This window comes from Anser cygnoides, chromosome 5 (genome assembly GCF_040182565.1).
Source record: "Anser cygnoides isolate HZ-2024a breed goose chromosome 5, Taihu_goose_T2T_genome, whole genome shotgun sequence".
Classification (NCBI taxonomy): Eukaryota; Metazoa; Chordata; class Aves; order Anseriformes; family Anatidae; genus Anser; species Anser cygnoides.
In genome coordinates, this window is record NC_089877.1 from 4,163,984 (window position 1) to 4,180,918 (window position 16,935).

The following is a 16,935-nucleotide window of genomic DNA, read 5'->3' on the forward strand; positions in this document are numbered from 1 at the left end:
ATTTGTTGCCAAAAAAAAAAAATCATAATCTGGGAACTAGCCACCGAGAAGCCATGCTGGAGACTGAAATACTGCATTTCTCCCTCAGATGCAGTGCAAAACCCCAACAGGGCAGACAAACAAGTGCAGCTTTCCCAGTGCAACAGTAATAAATAGCAATCAGAGAGTTCTTTGTCACAGTAATGAAGACTGAAAATGGGAGAAAGAGATCTCAAGCAGTAAACAGGGTTAACTCAAGAGGTGACAGCACTGGGATAAAGCATCCAAGAGGAGTTCTCATGACATAGCTGGTTTGTTTATTGTAGGGTTAAGATACCCTAACTGCAGCCAACTTGGCTGGCATGGGATAGCTCTGAGCACAACAGGGCACTGACGCTGCTGTTACTGAGGACATGGCATCAGATGAGAAACATCCTCTGTGGGGGAGAATACATGCATCAAATCATGGCTTGTTGTATAACTCAGCTGTGCATACACATAAGTGTGCACATGATTTTAAAGAAGGTACCATCCCCACTGCCACCACTGAGTGCACCTGTACATATATTTTGTTGAGGCGATGTACAGAAATGTACAGAAAACAAGTGAAACACCCTGGATGCATGTATAAACCATATAAATCCACACACCCGGGGAGCGTGGGCGATGCTGAGTATGTGTTTAAGCAAGGAAAACCACTTCCAAAGGTTATTTCTTCAGAATATTTTGGTGGCTTGTGGTAGTGATTCAGTCAGATGCTAATAATGCATCTGACTGTATTTCAGGTGTACCGTTTGCACAAACAGAAAGAAAAAAAGAAAAAGGAAAAAAAAAAAGAGTATGAAGTTTGTAGTTTGTACCTTTTTTTTTTTTTATCCAATCTGGGCTCAAAGAAGCTGTCAATCGCAACTGTAAATCACATAAAGGTGAAACTAATGGTACAATAATTTTCCATTACACATTTCCCAGAAGAGGAAATACAGTTGCATCTTGATACAAAGCACAGAGCAAATATTTCACCTGTCTCACTGTTGCAACCATTTCAGCCCTTTGAACTCTGTGTTATGGACTGTATGCAGCATTCCTAACAGCTTTGGTTTGAAAATACCACTTTTTATCCACTGTCAGGGTCCCTGGCCCCTTCCCTTCCCAATTGTTTGTTCAGATTCGCACAAATGTCCAGGTGCCAGCTCTGAACGACAGTTACTAGAGACCACCTTTCTGCACGTCTCAGCACCTGCTCCGTTAATCACCGCACGTAAACTGAACTGTTCAGGGAAGAGAGAAATGTTCATCCCCTGTTGCACGGGGCTGGTAATAGCCCTGGTCCTGCCAAAGCGAAGGGAAGGAAAAACACCCCGATTTCCAGACAAACACCTCCCAAACAGCAGTGAATGCCACTGCCTGAGTGACTGAGAAACTGGTGCGCCTGAAGTCTCCGTCAGGCTGTAAAAGCAGCATCGGCGAAGGTTTATGCTTTCCTGAAGAGGGCTCTCCGCCTTGGTCAATACAAACATCTTGCCAGTATTTACAGTATCAGGCAGGGAGAAAGGGGAGAAAAAAAAACCAAACAAAAACACCACCACCAGCAAAAAAGCCAAACAAAGCAAATCAAGATAGACGATACCTGTTGTAACTCCATCTGCTGTAAGACATGGTCCTGTTGCTGCCGACTCCATCCATCTCTGGCTCAGCTACTGCGCTTCCAGCATCCCTCGCTCCCCGCAGGCGCCGGCTGCTGGCCTTGGAAAGCAAGCACCTGCCCGAGGACGGGCCCCCACAGGCGGCTGCCTCCGGCCTTGCACAGCGGGGCCACGATTCAGCGCTGGCTCCGCGTCGAGCCGCAGGTGCCCGGAGCAAACCACTGCCCGCACAGGGGAGGGACGCGGGCGGCTCCTGGGGTCCCTGCCCACGGGCAGGATGCTCCGAGCCGCCCAGCACGCACAAAGGCGCTCAGGTAATAAACCGGAGCGGCAGTGCTAAGCCGCTTAAGAGATATTCGGCGAAGCTGTGCTCAGGAGCAGCAGCTTGCACGCCTCCTGCTCCAGCACACGCTTTTTTTTTTTTTTTTTAATTTATTTATTCTGGTTGCCACAGATACGGGTCCATCGCTCTGACATCAGCCATCTCCCACCCCACAGCGGGTCCCTGGGTCTTTCCAACACGATCGTTCAGGCAGGCAATAATTAAACCCTCGGCATGCAGAGGCAGTGCTGGGATGGCCGCAGTCAGCCAGCTCTGCAGGATTGCCTCCTCTCCTCTCCTGTAATTACCGTATTTGTTAAAATGTGCTGTACTTGAACAGGGATCAGCAAGGCCCCAATTTCTGGCTGCACACAATTTATTGCCATGTGGAAACCAGGCATGAACTGTGTTTTTTCACGCACTGAAGTCCCTGCCTCAGGACTTGCTGCACTTCAGGGTGAGCGCCACGGGGAGCAAACCCCATCCACTAGTACCCAGTGTGTTGTGAGCTACAACAGAGGGGGCAGCAAGGACCGCTGTGTGGTTGTCTCCAATGGTCAAGGATTTTACCTTATTTCTCCTCTGAATCAAAACACCCGCTTTCACACCCATTTTAAATGCTCCATGCTGTTTCATGTGGTCTGGATACCATCATTTTGCATTTTGTTATTAAGGGTTTTGCAGCCTGTTTCAGCACCTGATCTGGGAACCCAGAAATAAAGGGGACCACCTCGGGTGTTATAAACACCCAAGTCCAAAATGCTTTTCCTTCAGAACAAACCTCCTGCCAGGGCTGCATGGAGGGCAGCAGGATGAAAGCAGTGGTTTCAGCACGATGTTGGAAGGATGCGGTCACAGCACATGGAGCTGCACAAAAATAACACATGGACGGCACCAGGGCAGCACCTGGATAGGAGCAAAGGAGTCAGGGTGGCCAAGCTCCCTCCAACCTGCACCTGGTCTTTTAAAATTATTATTATTTTTTTAATTTTATTTTCTTAAAATATTTGCTCACCATCAGCTTCCCAGTGCCATGCATTTGTGAATGTGGTGGTTGTGATGCACACTGTGCAACGACAGGAAAACGGAGACAACTGGGCCATGTCCCTCTGACCATGACAAGGAGAACAGGGCACCCTTCACAGCTGGCACCAAAGGCTTTGGTTTGCACAGCAGATCTCAGAAGCAAGCCTTATTACTGATGTTTGGTAGATGCTCCCTGGTTGAGGAGCACATTTGCAGGGCCAGGTGTAGCCAGGCACACCGTTTGTCTCTCAGGAAGTGCCTAGTCCCTCCTCTCCCAAAGAACCATACCTACTAGGTGGTTTCAGGCTTAGGATCCAGAGACCAGCAGCAGCGGGGAGCTCCTGGAAGCTCCAAGTGCTCCAGAAGGTAGAGGAAGCTCCTACAGCTTCACCCTGTAGACAGACAGAAACCTGTCTGCTTCCAGCTCAAAAGCATTCACTGACATCTGATACACACTGTTCAGTTCCTTGAGTTCAGGTTAAACCCTCTTTCTCCTGAATACCTGCCATCAATACTTTTATTTCCAGTCATTATTTTGGGATGGTGAATTGGCCACACCCTTAATCCCTTCATGGCAGGATAGGCAGAAGCAGCCCAAGAGTTGTTCATGCTCCAGTTTTAATCCATATCAAATGTTTGCTGAGTGTTCTTTGACAGCCAACAGTAAGGAATTCCTCATTTTCAGCACCTGGTCCCCCCTCTCAGACAGAGCGTGGAAGAGGCCCCCTTGCTCTGTGCCCACGACGGTAAGGAGGAAGCGTCTGTGCCACAGCCTCAGGGCTCGCTGCCCTGCCAGCAGGAGCCCACAGCTGTGAGCTGAGCCCAAGCATTGCTCCTTGCAACTGCGTATGTCCTGTGAGCTTCTAACCGCAACGTCTGTCGACAAATGCCGTTCTGGATGTTCCACGCAGGTAGCACGTTTCCGTTGATCTGCTAACAGAATTGTAAGTGGGCAAACTGAAAAGTGACCATTTGCTTTGCCATTAAACTATTCAGACCAACCGCCGCCTTCCACAGTGGAGCAGCTGAAATTCACCCTGACTAGTTCCTGCCTCCCAAGAAATCCCATGCCTTGCATCCTCCACCAGAAACAAACCCTTTGAGGTGCTGAGCGCTGTTCAGCTGCCGCAGCACGGGCTCTGCTTTCCACATGCCTCACCTGACACGTAGCCCAACAGTGTCTCGGGCTCCTCCTTGTTCATCCAGGCTTGGAGCTCTGGGCAGGAGAACATCAGCTGGTGCCTCCCCTCCCAACACTGGGGCCAGCAGCTGTGTTCACCCCATCCTCCTGCTGCAGCCAGGCCAGCACCATCCCCCGGGCCCTCAGAGAGCCAGGGGAGCTCTCACATCTGGAGATGGCTGTGCCACGCTGCTTTCTTATGCAAGGCTTCGTGTCTGCCATCTGACCGAACAACCTGCACTACTGGCAGCATTGCTATAAACTTCACATTTCTAAAACAGCTTTGACGGGAAAGCCAGGCCACTGGTAAGCACGTGAAAAGAACAGACACAAATTAGGCCCACTTTGTAATTCAGACAGTTGAGTCCAGAGGATCTGGAATATTGGCTTGAGCTATTGCAATACCATAGAAATTAAACTGTCTACAGAGCTGCAGCAGCCAGTCAGTGTCCCTGCATTTTCATGCTGGCGTATACCAAGCTGCAAATGAGTGGAAAAGTACCTGCTGAGTCACCAGATGATGCGTAACATTTTTAACAATGGAAAGTCAACAGCACAGAACAACTTCAGGTTAGGTATCCTTGAAACAACATGAGGTGTAAGTGTACATTTCAGGCACCCCCAGACAGCATATTTTCCAGCAAAACCTCGTGTTCAGGTTCCTTCATTCAGGAAGGTACCTGGGTTTCCACCCAAGTGCACCCAGAGCTGCTGCCCGGGTTTCAGTGTGCCACCAAGAGAGGGCCCTACAGCAGGTAAGCTGAGCCTGAGAGCTGCTCAGGCCTCTCCTCACAGGTTTAGGAACTGAAAGCTTCAATCATTCGTGTGCACCGCTCCTTGTTCCTGCACCTAATGGTGCTTGACCAGAAGCAGTGTGAGGTGCTGCATACCTGTGGTGGCAGGTGAGGGCCACCGCCGAGCCTGCCTCCTTACCCATTTGCTGCCTTAAAAGAAGGAGGAGACGGCCTGTGAAGTAACGCTGCATGATTTATGTGAAAAACACAAAGGCAGGCTGTGAGGTACGTTATGTCCTAACGCAGCTGAGGAAAGCAGCATGAAAGCATGTGAGCTGCTGAAGAGCAGCTAGCCTTAAGGAGAAGAAGTACGTGCCCCTGGGATGTGCAGAAGAGGCTCCAGGTACCTAACGTCTGTGCCAGGGACTAGTGAGCCTTGAACAATACAATGTTCTATATTGGGGAAATAGGAAGGAGGAATGCTGCTCCTTTGTTGTTACATGTGCCCTCGTACTACTCTGCCAAAACAAAGCTCATAAAATTTGGCTTAACGATTTTCTCTGAAAATAGGGTACTTACATCCGTAAGAGCTTGAAACCAATGTATCCATCATATCTCTGTATTTAATCCTCCTTTCAAAGGATAATACTGCTTCTAAAAAATCCCTGTTAGAGTCATTACAATTTTAGTTTGCTCCCAGTATAATAAACAACTTCATCTGTCAGTCTCCAAACACTCTGCAAAGGAGTCAGCATCATTACTTACATCTTACAGAAAAGAAATCAGAGCATAATGACTTTCCCCACAACCACCAAGAAACAAGGAGCAGACGTACATACTGACTGTAGGCCTCCCACTGCAGCACCCTGTGCATTGCAATGCCTCCAAGTCCTGCACAGGCACAGGACAACACTGACCCTGCAATAATCTCTTGTCTGGAAGTGTTTAGAAACATGTCTTTATTTTTGCTGGCTGTGCAACCCATGCTTATTTCAAAGTCCCTCTTTTGGACAGGCTTTGCTACTAGACACACTGCTGCTACTAGATCGACTGGTGCTGCACTCACAAACAGCTCAACTTCTTTTTTCTTTATAAGTGATTAACAATACTATATTTACTATATGTGCTATATGCATGCTATTTTAACTCTATAGAAAATACCATAACTACTAAACCAGAAAGTCTATAATAGCATGGGTGCTGATCTTTGTTTTTCAGCAGACTGTGCACTCCTCACAGAGCACATTATGAGAGAATTGCATGCTGCTTTTGTCCATTTGTGCAATTCTAATCACTAGAGCAATCTCTTACTAGCTTTTTAGCTCTTTTCACCCCCTGCTCCTCCCTGCAATATTGGCTAATTTCTCATATTTACAGAAACTGTCATACATCAAACTCAAGATTGTGCCTATGGACAGCTATAGTGGCCTTCAGCAAATTATTGCTTTGTTAACACAGATCGGAAGTGAAATAAAAAAATTGTTTGGGCTATTTGGAGTGTTCCTTGGGCTTAATCAAGGCGTGGAGGCAGCCCCTGGTTAGGAAGGCTGACCTAGAGACTGCAGCAACTAACACCAGAGCCACCAGAACTGGGCAGCAAAGCCACTCAACCATGCAAGGACAGGGAGATTTCCTTTTAGAGCAAGTCCTGCTGGACAACACTTCTAGTGGCATCTCCCTCCAGTGTGACTTTGCCACGAAAACTTTCTCTACCTGCACAACCTTTTGGGTCTCCCACCAAAGCTCATCAGACAGTGAGCAAAGTACGGTATCTTCCAGCTCTTCCTAAAGGCATGTCCCAAGCTGACTGCTCTGTCACTGACCACCACCACCATGGTGGGCTCGCTGGTGGCAAAGTGCAAGCCCAACACAACAAGGAAAGGACCCAGGAGAGGCTAGGAGTCACTAGCACAACAATACTGGAGGCGACCCATGCTACATCCAACCACAGCCCTTCCAAAAGTCGTCTTCTATTGCTCAGAGACCCTAACAGTGCTAAATTTAACACAGGTGTGCTATTAGGGAAAACAACACTCTGCTGTGCATCTTGTAGTTCAGTTGGAGCTGCAAACCGAAGAGTGATAAGGGAGGAATAATTTTAGAAGTCACCTAAAAAAAAGAAAAAGTGAATCAACGAATTTAATCAGAACTAGGAACTGAGGCCAGACCTCTCCAGCTCTCGTCTCTGTACAGTGTACCACTTACTCTGGTAAATCATAATATTCACTCCACTGTGTCTTTTTAAAGTAAACTTTCCCATTCACTGCCAGTGCAAAAATCCTGGTGAGTTTTCCCACGTAAAAAGAACCTGGGCAGGGAGGGATGCAGAAAGAAAAAAACAACTAGAAAAAAAATTAGCTCGATTCCAGTCCCCATCTGCTGGAGGATTTTTATATTACATTCATTCCTGGGGACCAACATCCTGGTTATCTGTGAATGTTGTTTCTAGCTTTCCTTCCAAAAAATTACACCAGATACTGTCTTCACTGCTGTGACTGAGCTCCAAATAGGAGGTGAATGAGCACCCACAGCATCAAGCAGCAAGATTAAGACTGAAAGACAGGTTCTAGGTAAGGGATGGTGTCAGCTCTCGGCAGTGCCTGGCTGGGCTCTGCGAGATGCTGAACCAGACACACATTGAACCCTGGATCCCGTAGGAATGACGGCATTGGTCCCAGAGCAGAACTGCGTTCTGCAGCCAAAAGGTGTTGACATCTCCACCCTGCATTATCCATGTAATTCCCCTTGCTATTCCTCCAGAGCTTCTGCAGGCTTCGTGATTCAGCAGTGAACTGTTAATACTTCCTTTGGTCATGTTTTTGCATGTGACTACTGATGCTCCTGCAGGTTTCTGTAACTACTACGGACTGGAAGCAAATTAGACAGCAAGGCAGGCCTGTCTGCAAAGCAATGCACTAACAGGGACACTCTCTGGCTGGCTTCTAATACTGGAATTTTTAAGCAACTGTACATCCTGCTAGAGAAGTAACTCAGTACCAGGAGCACTAAAGCATGGTTCCTGCTCAGTCTTTTTAGGTCAGGATGCGAAACAAACCAACCACCACCAACTACAAAAATACCCCACTCACCCTTTTAAAATGAATTTATAAAGCTTAAAAAAGCAAAAGTCAACATTAGGTAAGTGTCTTGGGAAACTGGGAATACTTTAGGAAGAAAATTAAACTGCAGAACCTGAAGTACATAAAAATATAAAAAAGTTAATTTGAGCTTTTGCAATGGCCTCCGGGAGGGACATGTGCCCGCGTGCACACTTCAGGCTGCCCCCTTGCAGGGACAGCACAAGCTTTGTCACGTCAGTGCTGTGGCACAAGTCAGAGGTGACATGGCCGCCTCGCCTTAAACAAATGCTATCTTTGGGAGAACCAACAAAAAGTGAATACGGCTCCACACAACTGCCAGACCTACCACATCTCAGTTTTTCCTTGTACAAGACAATCACAGATTTCATGGTGGAAAACACAGGTACTGTACCTACAGCTTTTTAGTATAATTCTGAAATGAGTAACATAACATCCAGATATGACAGAAAGTCACTTAAGTTGATCTTGTTCTGGCTGAAAAGAGCTTTTAATTGCAAAATCCTTCACTAGACCAGAATATTGTGACAGAGTCGCTCTTACGCAGGCCTTGCCTTCTGAGGACCCACCTCTGGGTGTTAAGCATTAAGCAGCAGAATTTTTGTCAGGTGATCAGCTGGAAACTAAAGCAAAAGCCTTTTAACAGGGCCTTTTAACAGGGTGATTTCCAGTTCATGAGCAGTGTCTCACAACGACAGACCAATGCATCACTTTGACGCACCAGCTATAACACCTGTTTCACCATTCACTTAAAAGGTCTGAACCTGAGCTGCAAAATGCCTTTTGTTTCCCTGTCACACCAAGCTGCCTCTTGCCAGTAGCCAACCTAGTCCTAGCAATATGAACCAGCCCAAGTAATAAGTCAAACAGCAGCAGCCCATGCTAAGGGAGTGCTCTGTGCTGAGTGGGAAGTGGGTGTCTATTCCCCCTTTGCATATCCAGAGCCCTCCAAAGACATTAGAGATGACAGTCAAAACAGAGCAGCTCTTGGCAGCAGGCTGCTTAACGAGATCAGCAATAGCACAGCCCAGCTCTCAGGACTCAACAGTGATAGATGCCTTGCCAGACATCTTGTAAAACCAACAAAAAGTAGAATTAGACCCTGGCAGATGTTGACAGCATCATGAAGCTGGCTATTGTAAGGAGGATTTGATGATCTAAGTTGGTTAAGGGAAAGATAAACAGGATAGGTCTAACTTCCTTTTAATTATATTAAAAGAAAAAAAAAAAGATCAAGAAGTTAAGAAGTTCATAAAGACAACTGCACTGGCGAGGTGAGCAACTTCAGTGTGCAACTTGCACCTTAGGAATCTACAAGACAAAGAAAAAGACGTGCCCAAACATTCAGAATTCACCAGGTACTCTCAACTCCTGCCAGGAAATCCAGCTGGATGAACAGCTATTTAGGAAGCGGTGTGAGGAAAGAAGAGAAAGTTACATAAGGAAGCAGTACATTCTACAACCTTGAAAACATAATCTTCAGAATGACTCAAAGTCAGCCCTTCAAAAGTTCATTACGACACTTGATTATTTTGTAGATACTAAAAATCATCCTGAGACGCAGAATGGGTTAGTCTCCCAAGAAAATGAATAGGAATGAATGACTTTTAAAATGAAACAAAAAACCAATGGTGGAGGAATTCTGTGAAGCAATGACAGACAGAAACGTTTTACGGATTGTATGAGAGATATTAAAGCACAGATGTTTTTTGTGTGAAAACACAAAGTCTTGCAGCAGGAAGGAAAAAACACTCAAATTTTGTTTCACTTTCAAGGGTTGGTACTGCATTCAAAAGATTTCCCCACTCAAGGTGTCACACCTAGCACCTAGACAAGCGACAGCATTTACCTCCTGCTAACAGCAAGCCTCATTTAGATCTCTTATTTAGCTGAGCAGTGGGTGTTTATGCATAACTTCCTGACTGCAAACTGTACACGTAGCTAATGATGGGCTCCTGTATTCCGATACAGCTGGCGACTATGAAAGTTTGGCAAACTGTACAGAAATTAAGAATTTGTACTCTATTTTAAGCTGCCTTTACTATTTTAGATCACAAACATCCTTCCTTCTTTTCCTGAGAATTTCTTCAGAACGACTCCTTATAAATCACATTTTTTGCCCTAGCTACAAAAAAAAAAAAAAAATTTTAGAGTTTATAGAGTTTACAGAACAAAATACTCTGAAATAGCACCCCTGTTTAGTCACGTGTTGACCGCTTTGTTCTGTTTCTTGTATTTCATTCGTGTTCTGCTTGTAAGAACTTTAACTCAGTCTCAGTGCAAAGGCGGTGCTTGGAGCCTCTGGAAGTCAGGTGCACGCCCACCCCAGGCGACACCCTGTGGTTCCAGAGGGTGGTCTCATGCAGCGTTGGCACTTGGGGGATCCCTCCAGCCCCAGGCAGCCCTGGGTGAGCGCTGCCCAGCTGCCGGGTTTCCCAAGCACCTTCACAACACGAAGGTAGCTGACCACTTGCTCCTGGGTCGCAGCTTTCCACAGTGAGGACGAACTTGTTTGTGTAGCAGGCTGGACGTATGGTCCAAGATAGGTCTCAAAGCATTACGTTACCAAATACTCTTTAAGGAATGAAAGCTATTCATATCACTGGAGTGAGCTCAATTTTACATGTCATGAGAAATGTGGGACACATTCAGAGAAGGATTTGTACCCTGCTGCCGCTCTTCAGCAGTCAGGTTCAGCTGACATGACAGCTTTCTCAGGTACAAATTAATTCATGCCCAGGACTCAGAGGTGAGAAACTAAAAGGCGTTCTCATTGCCTCTACTTGCATTTCAGGTGCCTGTACTTTGCCACGTTAATTTGCCATGCCCTCTCTACACTACTTTGTCAGAGACATTTTTAAAGAATGCAGTAATTTATGAAGTGCTGACTACTAATTAATGAGTACCAAATGCTCTGTGTAGCCTATTACAGTTCACAGGACCCAATTTAAGTAGCTGCACAGATCAGTACGTGCTTTCCAGCAGCAAGATGCATTTAGTTCTGCTTGCTGGCTGGCTCAGGAACATCACTAATTACATTACATACATTAATCCAATTTAGCTTTTGCGTGGGACATCATCTGCCCTTTATGTTCAATCCACAAAAAATCTCTCAAACTCTCCAAAATAATTGTGGTCTTACTGTAAAAGTCCAGCATGGCTACACAGAGCAGATATAGCATGCATTCCCAATGCTGTTTTCGGGTATGATGCTCTCCTTGCAGTTTAATCCGTTGCCTCTTCAACATCTGCTGCTGCTCACTTAGAGCTCTTTTTCTTCCCAGCTGAAGGCTGCTATGACAGCCCTACCTATCCTCATTTCTGCACCTGATCAGCTGCACAGGAAAGTACCAAGGCTGTTTTCCTCACCTTCTGTGTGTTACCATTACTAGACAGCCACACAGTTTTAAGGAAAAAGTCAATCCCTTTCAACCAGTTATTTCCATGGTTAGAGTACTATGAGAAAATCTAAATATCCAGAACCTTCACAAGTTTTCTGGCCTAGCATCATGTACCACACAACACAGGTCTTAAGATCTCAAAAATACTTACACTTACTCCCACTTAAAACCCAGAATCTGCTTCAGGACTACAACTTTAGCTCAGCTCTCTGGTATAACCTGGTGAGCATGGCAGAAGAGATGTTTACAAAGCGGCAAGCACTGCATTTACCCCTCGGGATGCTCTGAGCAAGAGAATAGCTTAAAATTGTTAAGATTTCAAGTTTTAATGAAGACTACTGCTCTGCAGTGGGCCAGCTGGTTAACAGTGAAAACAAGGCAATGCCCCTGGATTTCCAGTTGTGTGTTTTTGTAAATTCATTTTGAGTGTTTCATCAGGGTTTCAGCATATGAGGGTAACCAACTACCACAACTTACGCCTAAATCAAGTGAACAAATGCTTCACAAGTGAGCAAGCTGCTTAGCAGATTCCTGAGCTTTTCCAGGCAACAAACTTCAAACAATAAGTCCAGATAACTTCTGGCAGCGCTTTGTCTAGTGACTGACACTGAGAATCTTGTTTGAGATAAGCTCATTAAAGCACTAACAAGATTATGTGGGAACTCCAGTCAGTGATGGCCACAGCTACGCCACAGGTGAAGTGCTGCATAAGCTGATGTCAGAAGAGAGTTAAGCTCGTAATTTTGTTTGAATCCAGGATTCAGCTTTATCACTGACAACTAACCACAAGGCCACATATAAAGTCAGAGTTTTCCTTGGCATTAGTGGGTGTTAACTCCTTCCAACTATATTTCACTTTATTAACCATCATACAACAGCTCGTCTTGTTACATGCTCCCACACTGGGCTAGCCAGGCTTGCTTAGGACATTTATCTCACCGCCTCCTGCCCAACAGCGTACACACAGAGCACTTCGACACAGCCAACAGGAACAATCAAAGTAGCAAGTGAGGGGCGAGCAACCTTTCCTTTTGTTGTAGGAAGAGGGAGAGCACTGCCACGTGCATTGCACCTCGCGTCCTGCACATGGCAGGACAGGGCAAATGTATTATTGAAGAAATGAAAGCAGAACAACATTGACGGGAGGGTCAGATCCTTGAATCTCCCTAATGTTACATTTGAAGATTTCCCTGCATGTTCCTCTCCTGCAGAAGCCTTGAAAACATGTGCAGGGGAATATACTTTATTCATTAATAAACTTAAAGCAGATTTCCATGGCAGCACCCGGTGGTCCCACTTGTTTAACTTGTTGAAAAAGTTTACCATGTTTACAATGTGGCTTAGCAGATAGGAGTAGGCTGCTTAGCATCAACCACCTCAAAGCAACTTTACTTTACAAATGAGGAAATGCAAGGGTGGGGTGCTCTCCACCTTTTCTATGAATTACAGAGTTACATATTAGAATACCTATCTGTGTAACAGTTATTTTAGGATCAATTTATTATGAGTGAACAGTCAAAAATGAAAAAAATGAAACAATAAGCATAGGCACACCTCACAGATTTTATCTCAGATGTGCACGCTCACTCTAATGCCACACATTTAGTGACTTAACTCCAGAGGCCTTGTCACATTTAAGACAATAAAACAGAAGATCTTTGCTACAGGCTGTAATTTCTTACATTTGACTTGAAAAATATAATCCATCTCCCAAATGCACTTTCACCATAACTTCTATTTTGAATTTTTTAGGCATTATTCATAAGTAGCCTTTCATCAACCAATAACTTTATTTAAAGGTGGGAAGGAGGAGCCACTCACTCCCTCAAATTCAGAATTACAGAACCTAATCTAAGTTATGTAAAAAAAAACAAAAACAAACAACTTTGCATTCCTCTGCTATGCATGGCACTAGTGTTTCTTCTAGTTTCTTCTAATAGCTTTGCTGCAGTAAATGTAACTAGAACTTGCTTAAATATTTTTTCTCAGCAGACATTTACAGATTCATGGCACAGCCTGTAAGCACAAAGGAATTGTTGAGTGGCCCACTGACTACATATTTTAAATCAAAATAAACATCAGCTTTTACCATCTATCATGATTTAAGTAGACTTTACTTTCAAGCTTGAAGGAAAGTCAGGCAGATATGCACATTACCTCCTAAGTTCCATCACCCTCTTCTTCCCCCCACCCTCCAAAAAAACCATAGGTTTTAGAAGAGTCAGAAAGAGGCAATATGCTTACCCCCAATAACGGTTAGATCATCTTTAATTCTAGCACCTGAAGTTATACAAGGGTTTGCTTAATAATCAAGTTTCAAAGAACTGTTGGACACATTCAGTAAGGTGACAACTGTGCAATACCACTCAGTATTTCAATATCAGGGAACATACTCTTGAATTGTTTAAACACAATCCACAGAACTCAAAATTAAACAACCATCCACAGTTTAACTAAACAATCAGTTAAAAGTCTTACAGTTTAATAATTCACATAATGGTCAGTCTTTAGTAAGGGATACTGCAATTGATTAAAACACAACACTAGATTTTACTCTACAGGTGTGTTGGGCAGGCACATAATTGGCCATTCTTGGGTATAACCAGAGGAGTAAGGAGAAGTTTACCACAGTTTGGCAAATCCCACATTTTGTCAGTTAAAAGTGAACTGTGAGAATTAAATACTCATCTTTACATATACACAAGTTATGCTGTGAAAGCATATTTGCTTACAAACATATAAAAATACTTGTTAACTAGTTTGATAAGAAAATAATGTATAAAAGTATATAGCAAAAACATTTAATCATCTCTGACAATGGAAAGATCAAATTCATTTTTATATCACATGAAACAAAAACAGCTACAATTTTAGTTTTCCTTAATCCCTTACCCAGAAATACAAAGGAAGACACTTTTTTTTTTGTTTCCAAACAATGATGTGAAATTTCATATTAAGCTGAAATGCCTCAATCCAGAATGAGCTCAGGTATTTGGCCATATTCTAATAGTAGTAGTAATCGTCCTGTAGCTGTTCTGGATTCATAAAATAAATACAGTAGACTGTTTTGGCCACTGAAATAAAACTGCAGCATAAACAAGAGATGAAAATTTTTGCTGACAATGAAATTCAGTGTAGGTTTCTTAAGGCTAGCTGAATACTCAAGTCTAATTTAGCTGAGGGCAAAAAAGCCAATCCACCCCTTTTTAAAAGTATTCTCTATGCTTCAATATAGGTCTTTGTAATAGCTAATGAAACGTCAGAAGTAAAAATAAATTAATTCACAAGAGACAACTTATGCATGACTTCAACACCTTGTCCTACACGGTTTTGTTTCATCTCCTTTGCGAATAAAACTCCACAAGGTGCAAGCTCTTAAGAGAGAGGAGGGAACTGTGGTATTAAAGAAGCAGCCTTAGTGTTTTGCTTTGAAGTCTGCCCCAAGATGACAGTCTTCTTCAAGAACTATTCTGCCAGCTTCTTGGACTAAGGCTATTCTGGTGACCACTTTTAGGACATGCACATATAAGGCTAGACCAATACCAGAAGTGATGTAAAATGATGGAAAGAAAAAAAAATAATCTGGCAGTTGATAGCTTGGTTCTTGGGATTCTCAGAAAATAACACAATGGCAGCCTTTCTTGTCTTTCTCTTTCCGTGTTGGCTCTGGTGAAGGAGGGCACTCTTGTTCTTGAAATTTCCTGGAAACAGATATTTCAAGTTAAATTCATAGACTTATTTTCACTAAAATAAATACTGTATTTGAATTTACTGTTTTTACACCTTTATAGAAGATGGACTTACTTTTGATGCTCAAACTACTTAAAAAATGAGTGATGGTATTTTGATTTTGCTTTTTTTTTTTTTAAGAAACCCCTCTTTTTACAGAAGGCCAATATTCAAATTTATTTTATCTGTTTGGCTTACTGGGTAATCAATAGAATCTGAAATAGTAAGGTGAAGAAGTTCTGTTTCAAATACATGTAACATTCACGTGAGCCTTTTTGCCAATACACAGGAAAATTTTAGAACAGAGCATTGGTTGAAGTTCACTGATAACAGCAGGCAGGATTTTTTTGGTGATCTCCCACTGCATTTCAATATATTTGCTGGAGCTACCCATTAATACAGGGACACCAATTATTTGGACTTCAGTTACTGTACCTTATAACTCTGACAAGTTCATGAAAAGCTTGGTCTACATTCAATCGGATTTTTGCTGAGGCTTCCATGTACGTTACTTTAAGTTGTCGCGCTAGCTGCTGACCTTCCTCTTGTGTCACCTGTAAGTGAAATCAATCGTTAAGCTAAATGTCGTGCAGGCACATTTGTATCAGAAGACACTGCAAATACCATTAACCTAAGGATCTACTCCCCTCCAACAATAATGCTTATTTTACCCTAAACTAGTTCCTGCACTGTCTACATAATACAACTGGAAAACAAACCCACGTGCTACAACATACAAATTGGTTGTTTGTTAAGCATATGGATTTCCTCCACTGCAGCTGCCTGCCATTCACCTCATTTCTGCAATAACAAGACCAGAGTTTTCTTCCTAAGCAGACAGGAGTTCCTCAAAGCAAGTGCCTGAGTCAAAATGTGATGGATTACTAAGAACACTCTGAATTCTATTGCTAAATTCACCCTCTTCCTGGCCCAGCTAAATCTAGAGAAAAAATAAAGATTACTTCTTTTAAAACAAGAAGTGATGTTTAGCTTCTGAATCTTCATTAAAATCATAAGAAATATATTTATGACATAGCAAAATGTTAAGACAGCCAATTTTAAACGTAGCCTAAATCGCAAGAGATGTAAAAAACACCGTGAAGTCTCCCCTCTTAAATATTAATGAGACATTGTCTTACCCCTTGTCTCCTTGGGGCAAACGAGAAAAGGGAGATTAAGAGGAAATAATGAGCACCATGAAGAGCTGGAATAAAATTTAAAATGATGAAGCAGAAGGCAGGAAGCTTCCAATACAGGAAGGAGGAATAAGTTGGTCACAGGGCAAAACCAAAGGAGACGGCTACATGCTTTTGGATGAGCCAAAAGCAGTGAGGTCAGATGACAGAAGGCCACCTTGAGCAGTGCAAAACATGAAAAAGACTTCAACAGGAAGCTTACCCCCAGCACAGGGAGGAAAGGGCAGCTTTCAGTGATAAAAGGAAGTACGACAGATCTTGCCAAGACAGCGGCTAGTGGCAGAAATGTCAAAGATTACACTGCTTTCACAGAAAAATGTTACACCGGCACATACGGGACTGATATCATGAGAACAAAAAACCCTAAGGGTTTATTTTTAGTTTGTTTTTGAAAAGGCAGTCAGATGCACACTGAGATTAAGAAACTACACAGAAATGGAAATAGAAAAACATCATTGCAAGCATTCAGCACAGTGCAAGATGTAGAAGTTTTAAGGTAAAGTTTTACTTTTTAACTTACAAAATACTTTCCTACAGCTATACACATGGTCTGAGAGCCTTCTTGCACAGCATCTCAACACACTTGACTCCTCTGTCACTAGCACCCCCACTTGTACTGTCTTTATA

At 43.6% G+C, this 16,935-nt stretch overlaps 2 protein-coding genes across 12 annotated transcripts in view; both read right to left on the minus strand.

Moving 5' to 3' along the window:
* Positions 1-1,859, minus strand: part of TUB (TUB bipartite transcription factor) — a 150,972-nt gene extending 149,113 nt beyond the window's left edge. For 6 of the 8 annotated variants that reach the window (XM_066997277.1, XM_066997275.1, XM_066997274.1 and 3 more), the window contains exon 1: positions 1,607-1,636. In XM_066997277.1, coding sequence (XP_066853378.1) covers positions 1,607-1,621 — 15 coding nt within the window. In that variant the 5' untranslated portion in view covers positions 1,622-1,636. Of the gene's footprint in view, positions 1-1,606 lie in introns of all 8 variants that reach the window. The other 2 variants (XM_013189069.3, XM_013189068.3) reach the window with 2 other exon arrangements.
* An 11,774-nt stretch (positions 1,860-13,633) lies between these two features.
* The window catches only part of RRAS2 (RAS related 2), a 42,002-nt gene continuing 38,700 nt past the window's right edge, over positions 13,634-16,935 (minus strand). For all 4 annotated transcript variants that reach the window (XM_066997281.1, XM_013189081.2, XM_013189082.2 and 1 more), the window contains exons 5-6: positions 15,548-15,666; positions 13,634-15,084 (exon numbers count right to left, since the gene is read on the minus strand). In XM_066997281.1, coding sequence (XP_066853382.1) covers positions 14,997-15,084; positions 15,548-15,666 — 207 coding nt within the window. In that variant the 3' untranslated portion in view covers positions 13,634-14,996. The remainder of the gene's footprint in view (positions 15,085-15,547; positions 15,667-16,935) is intronic.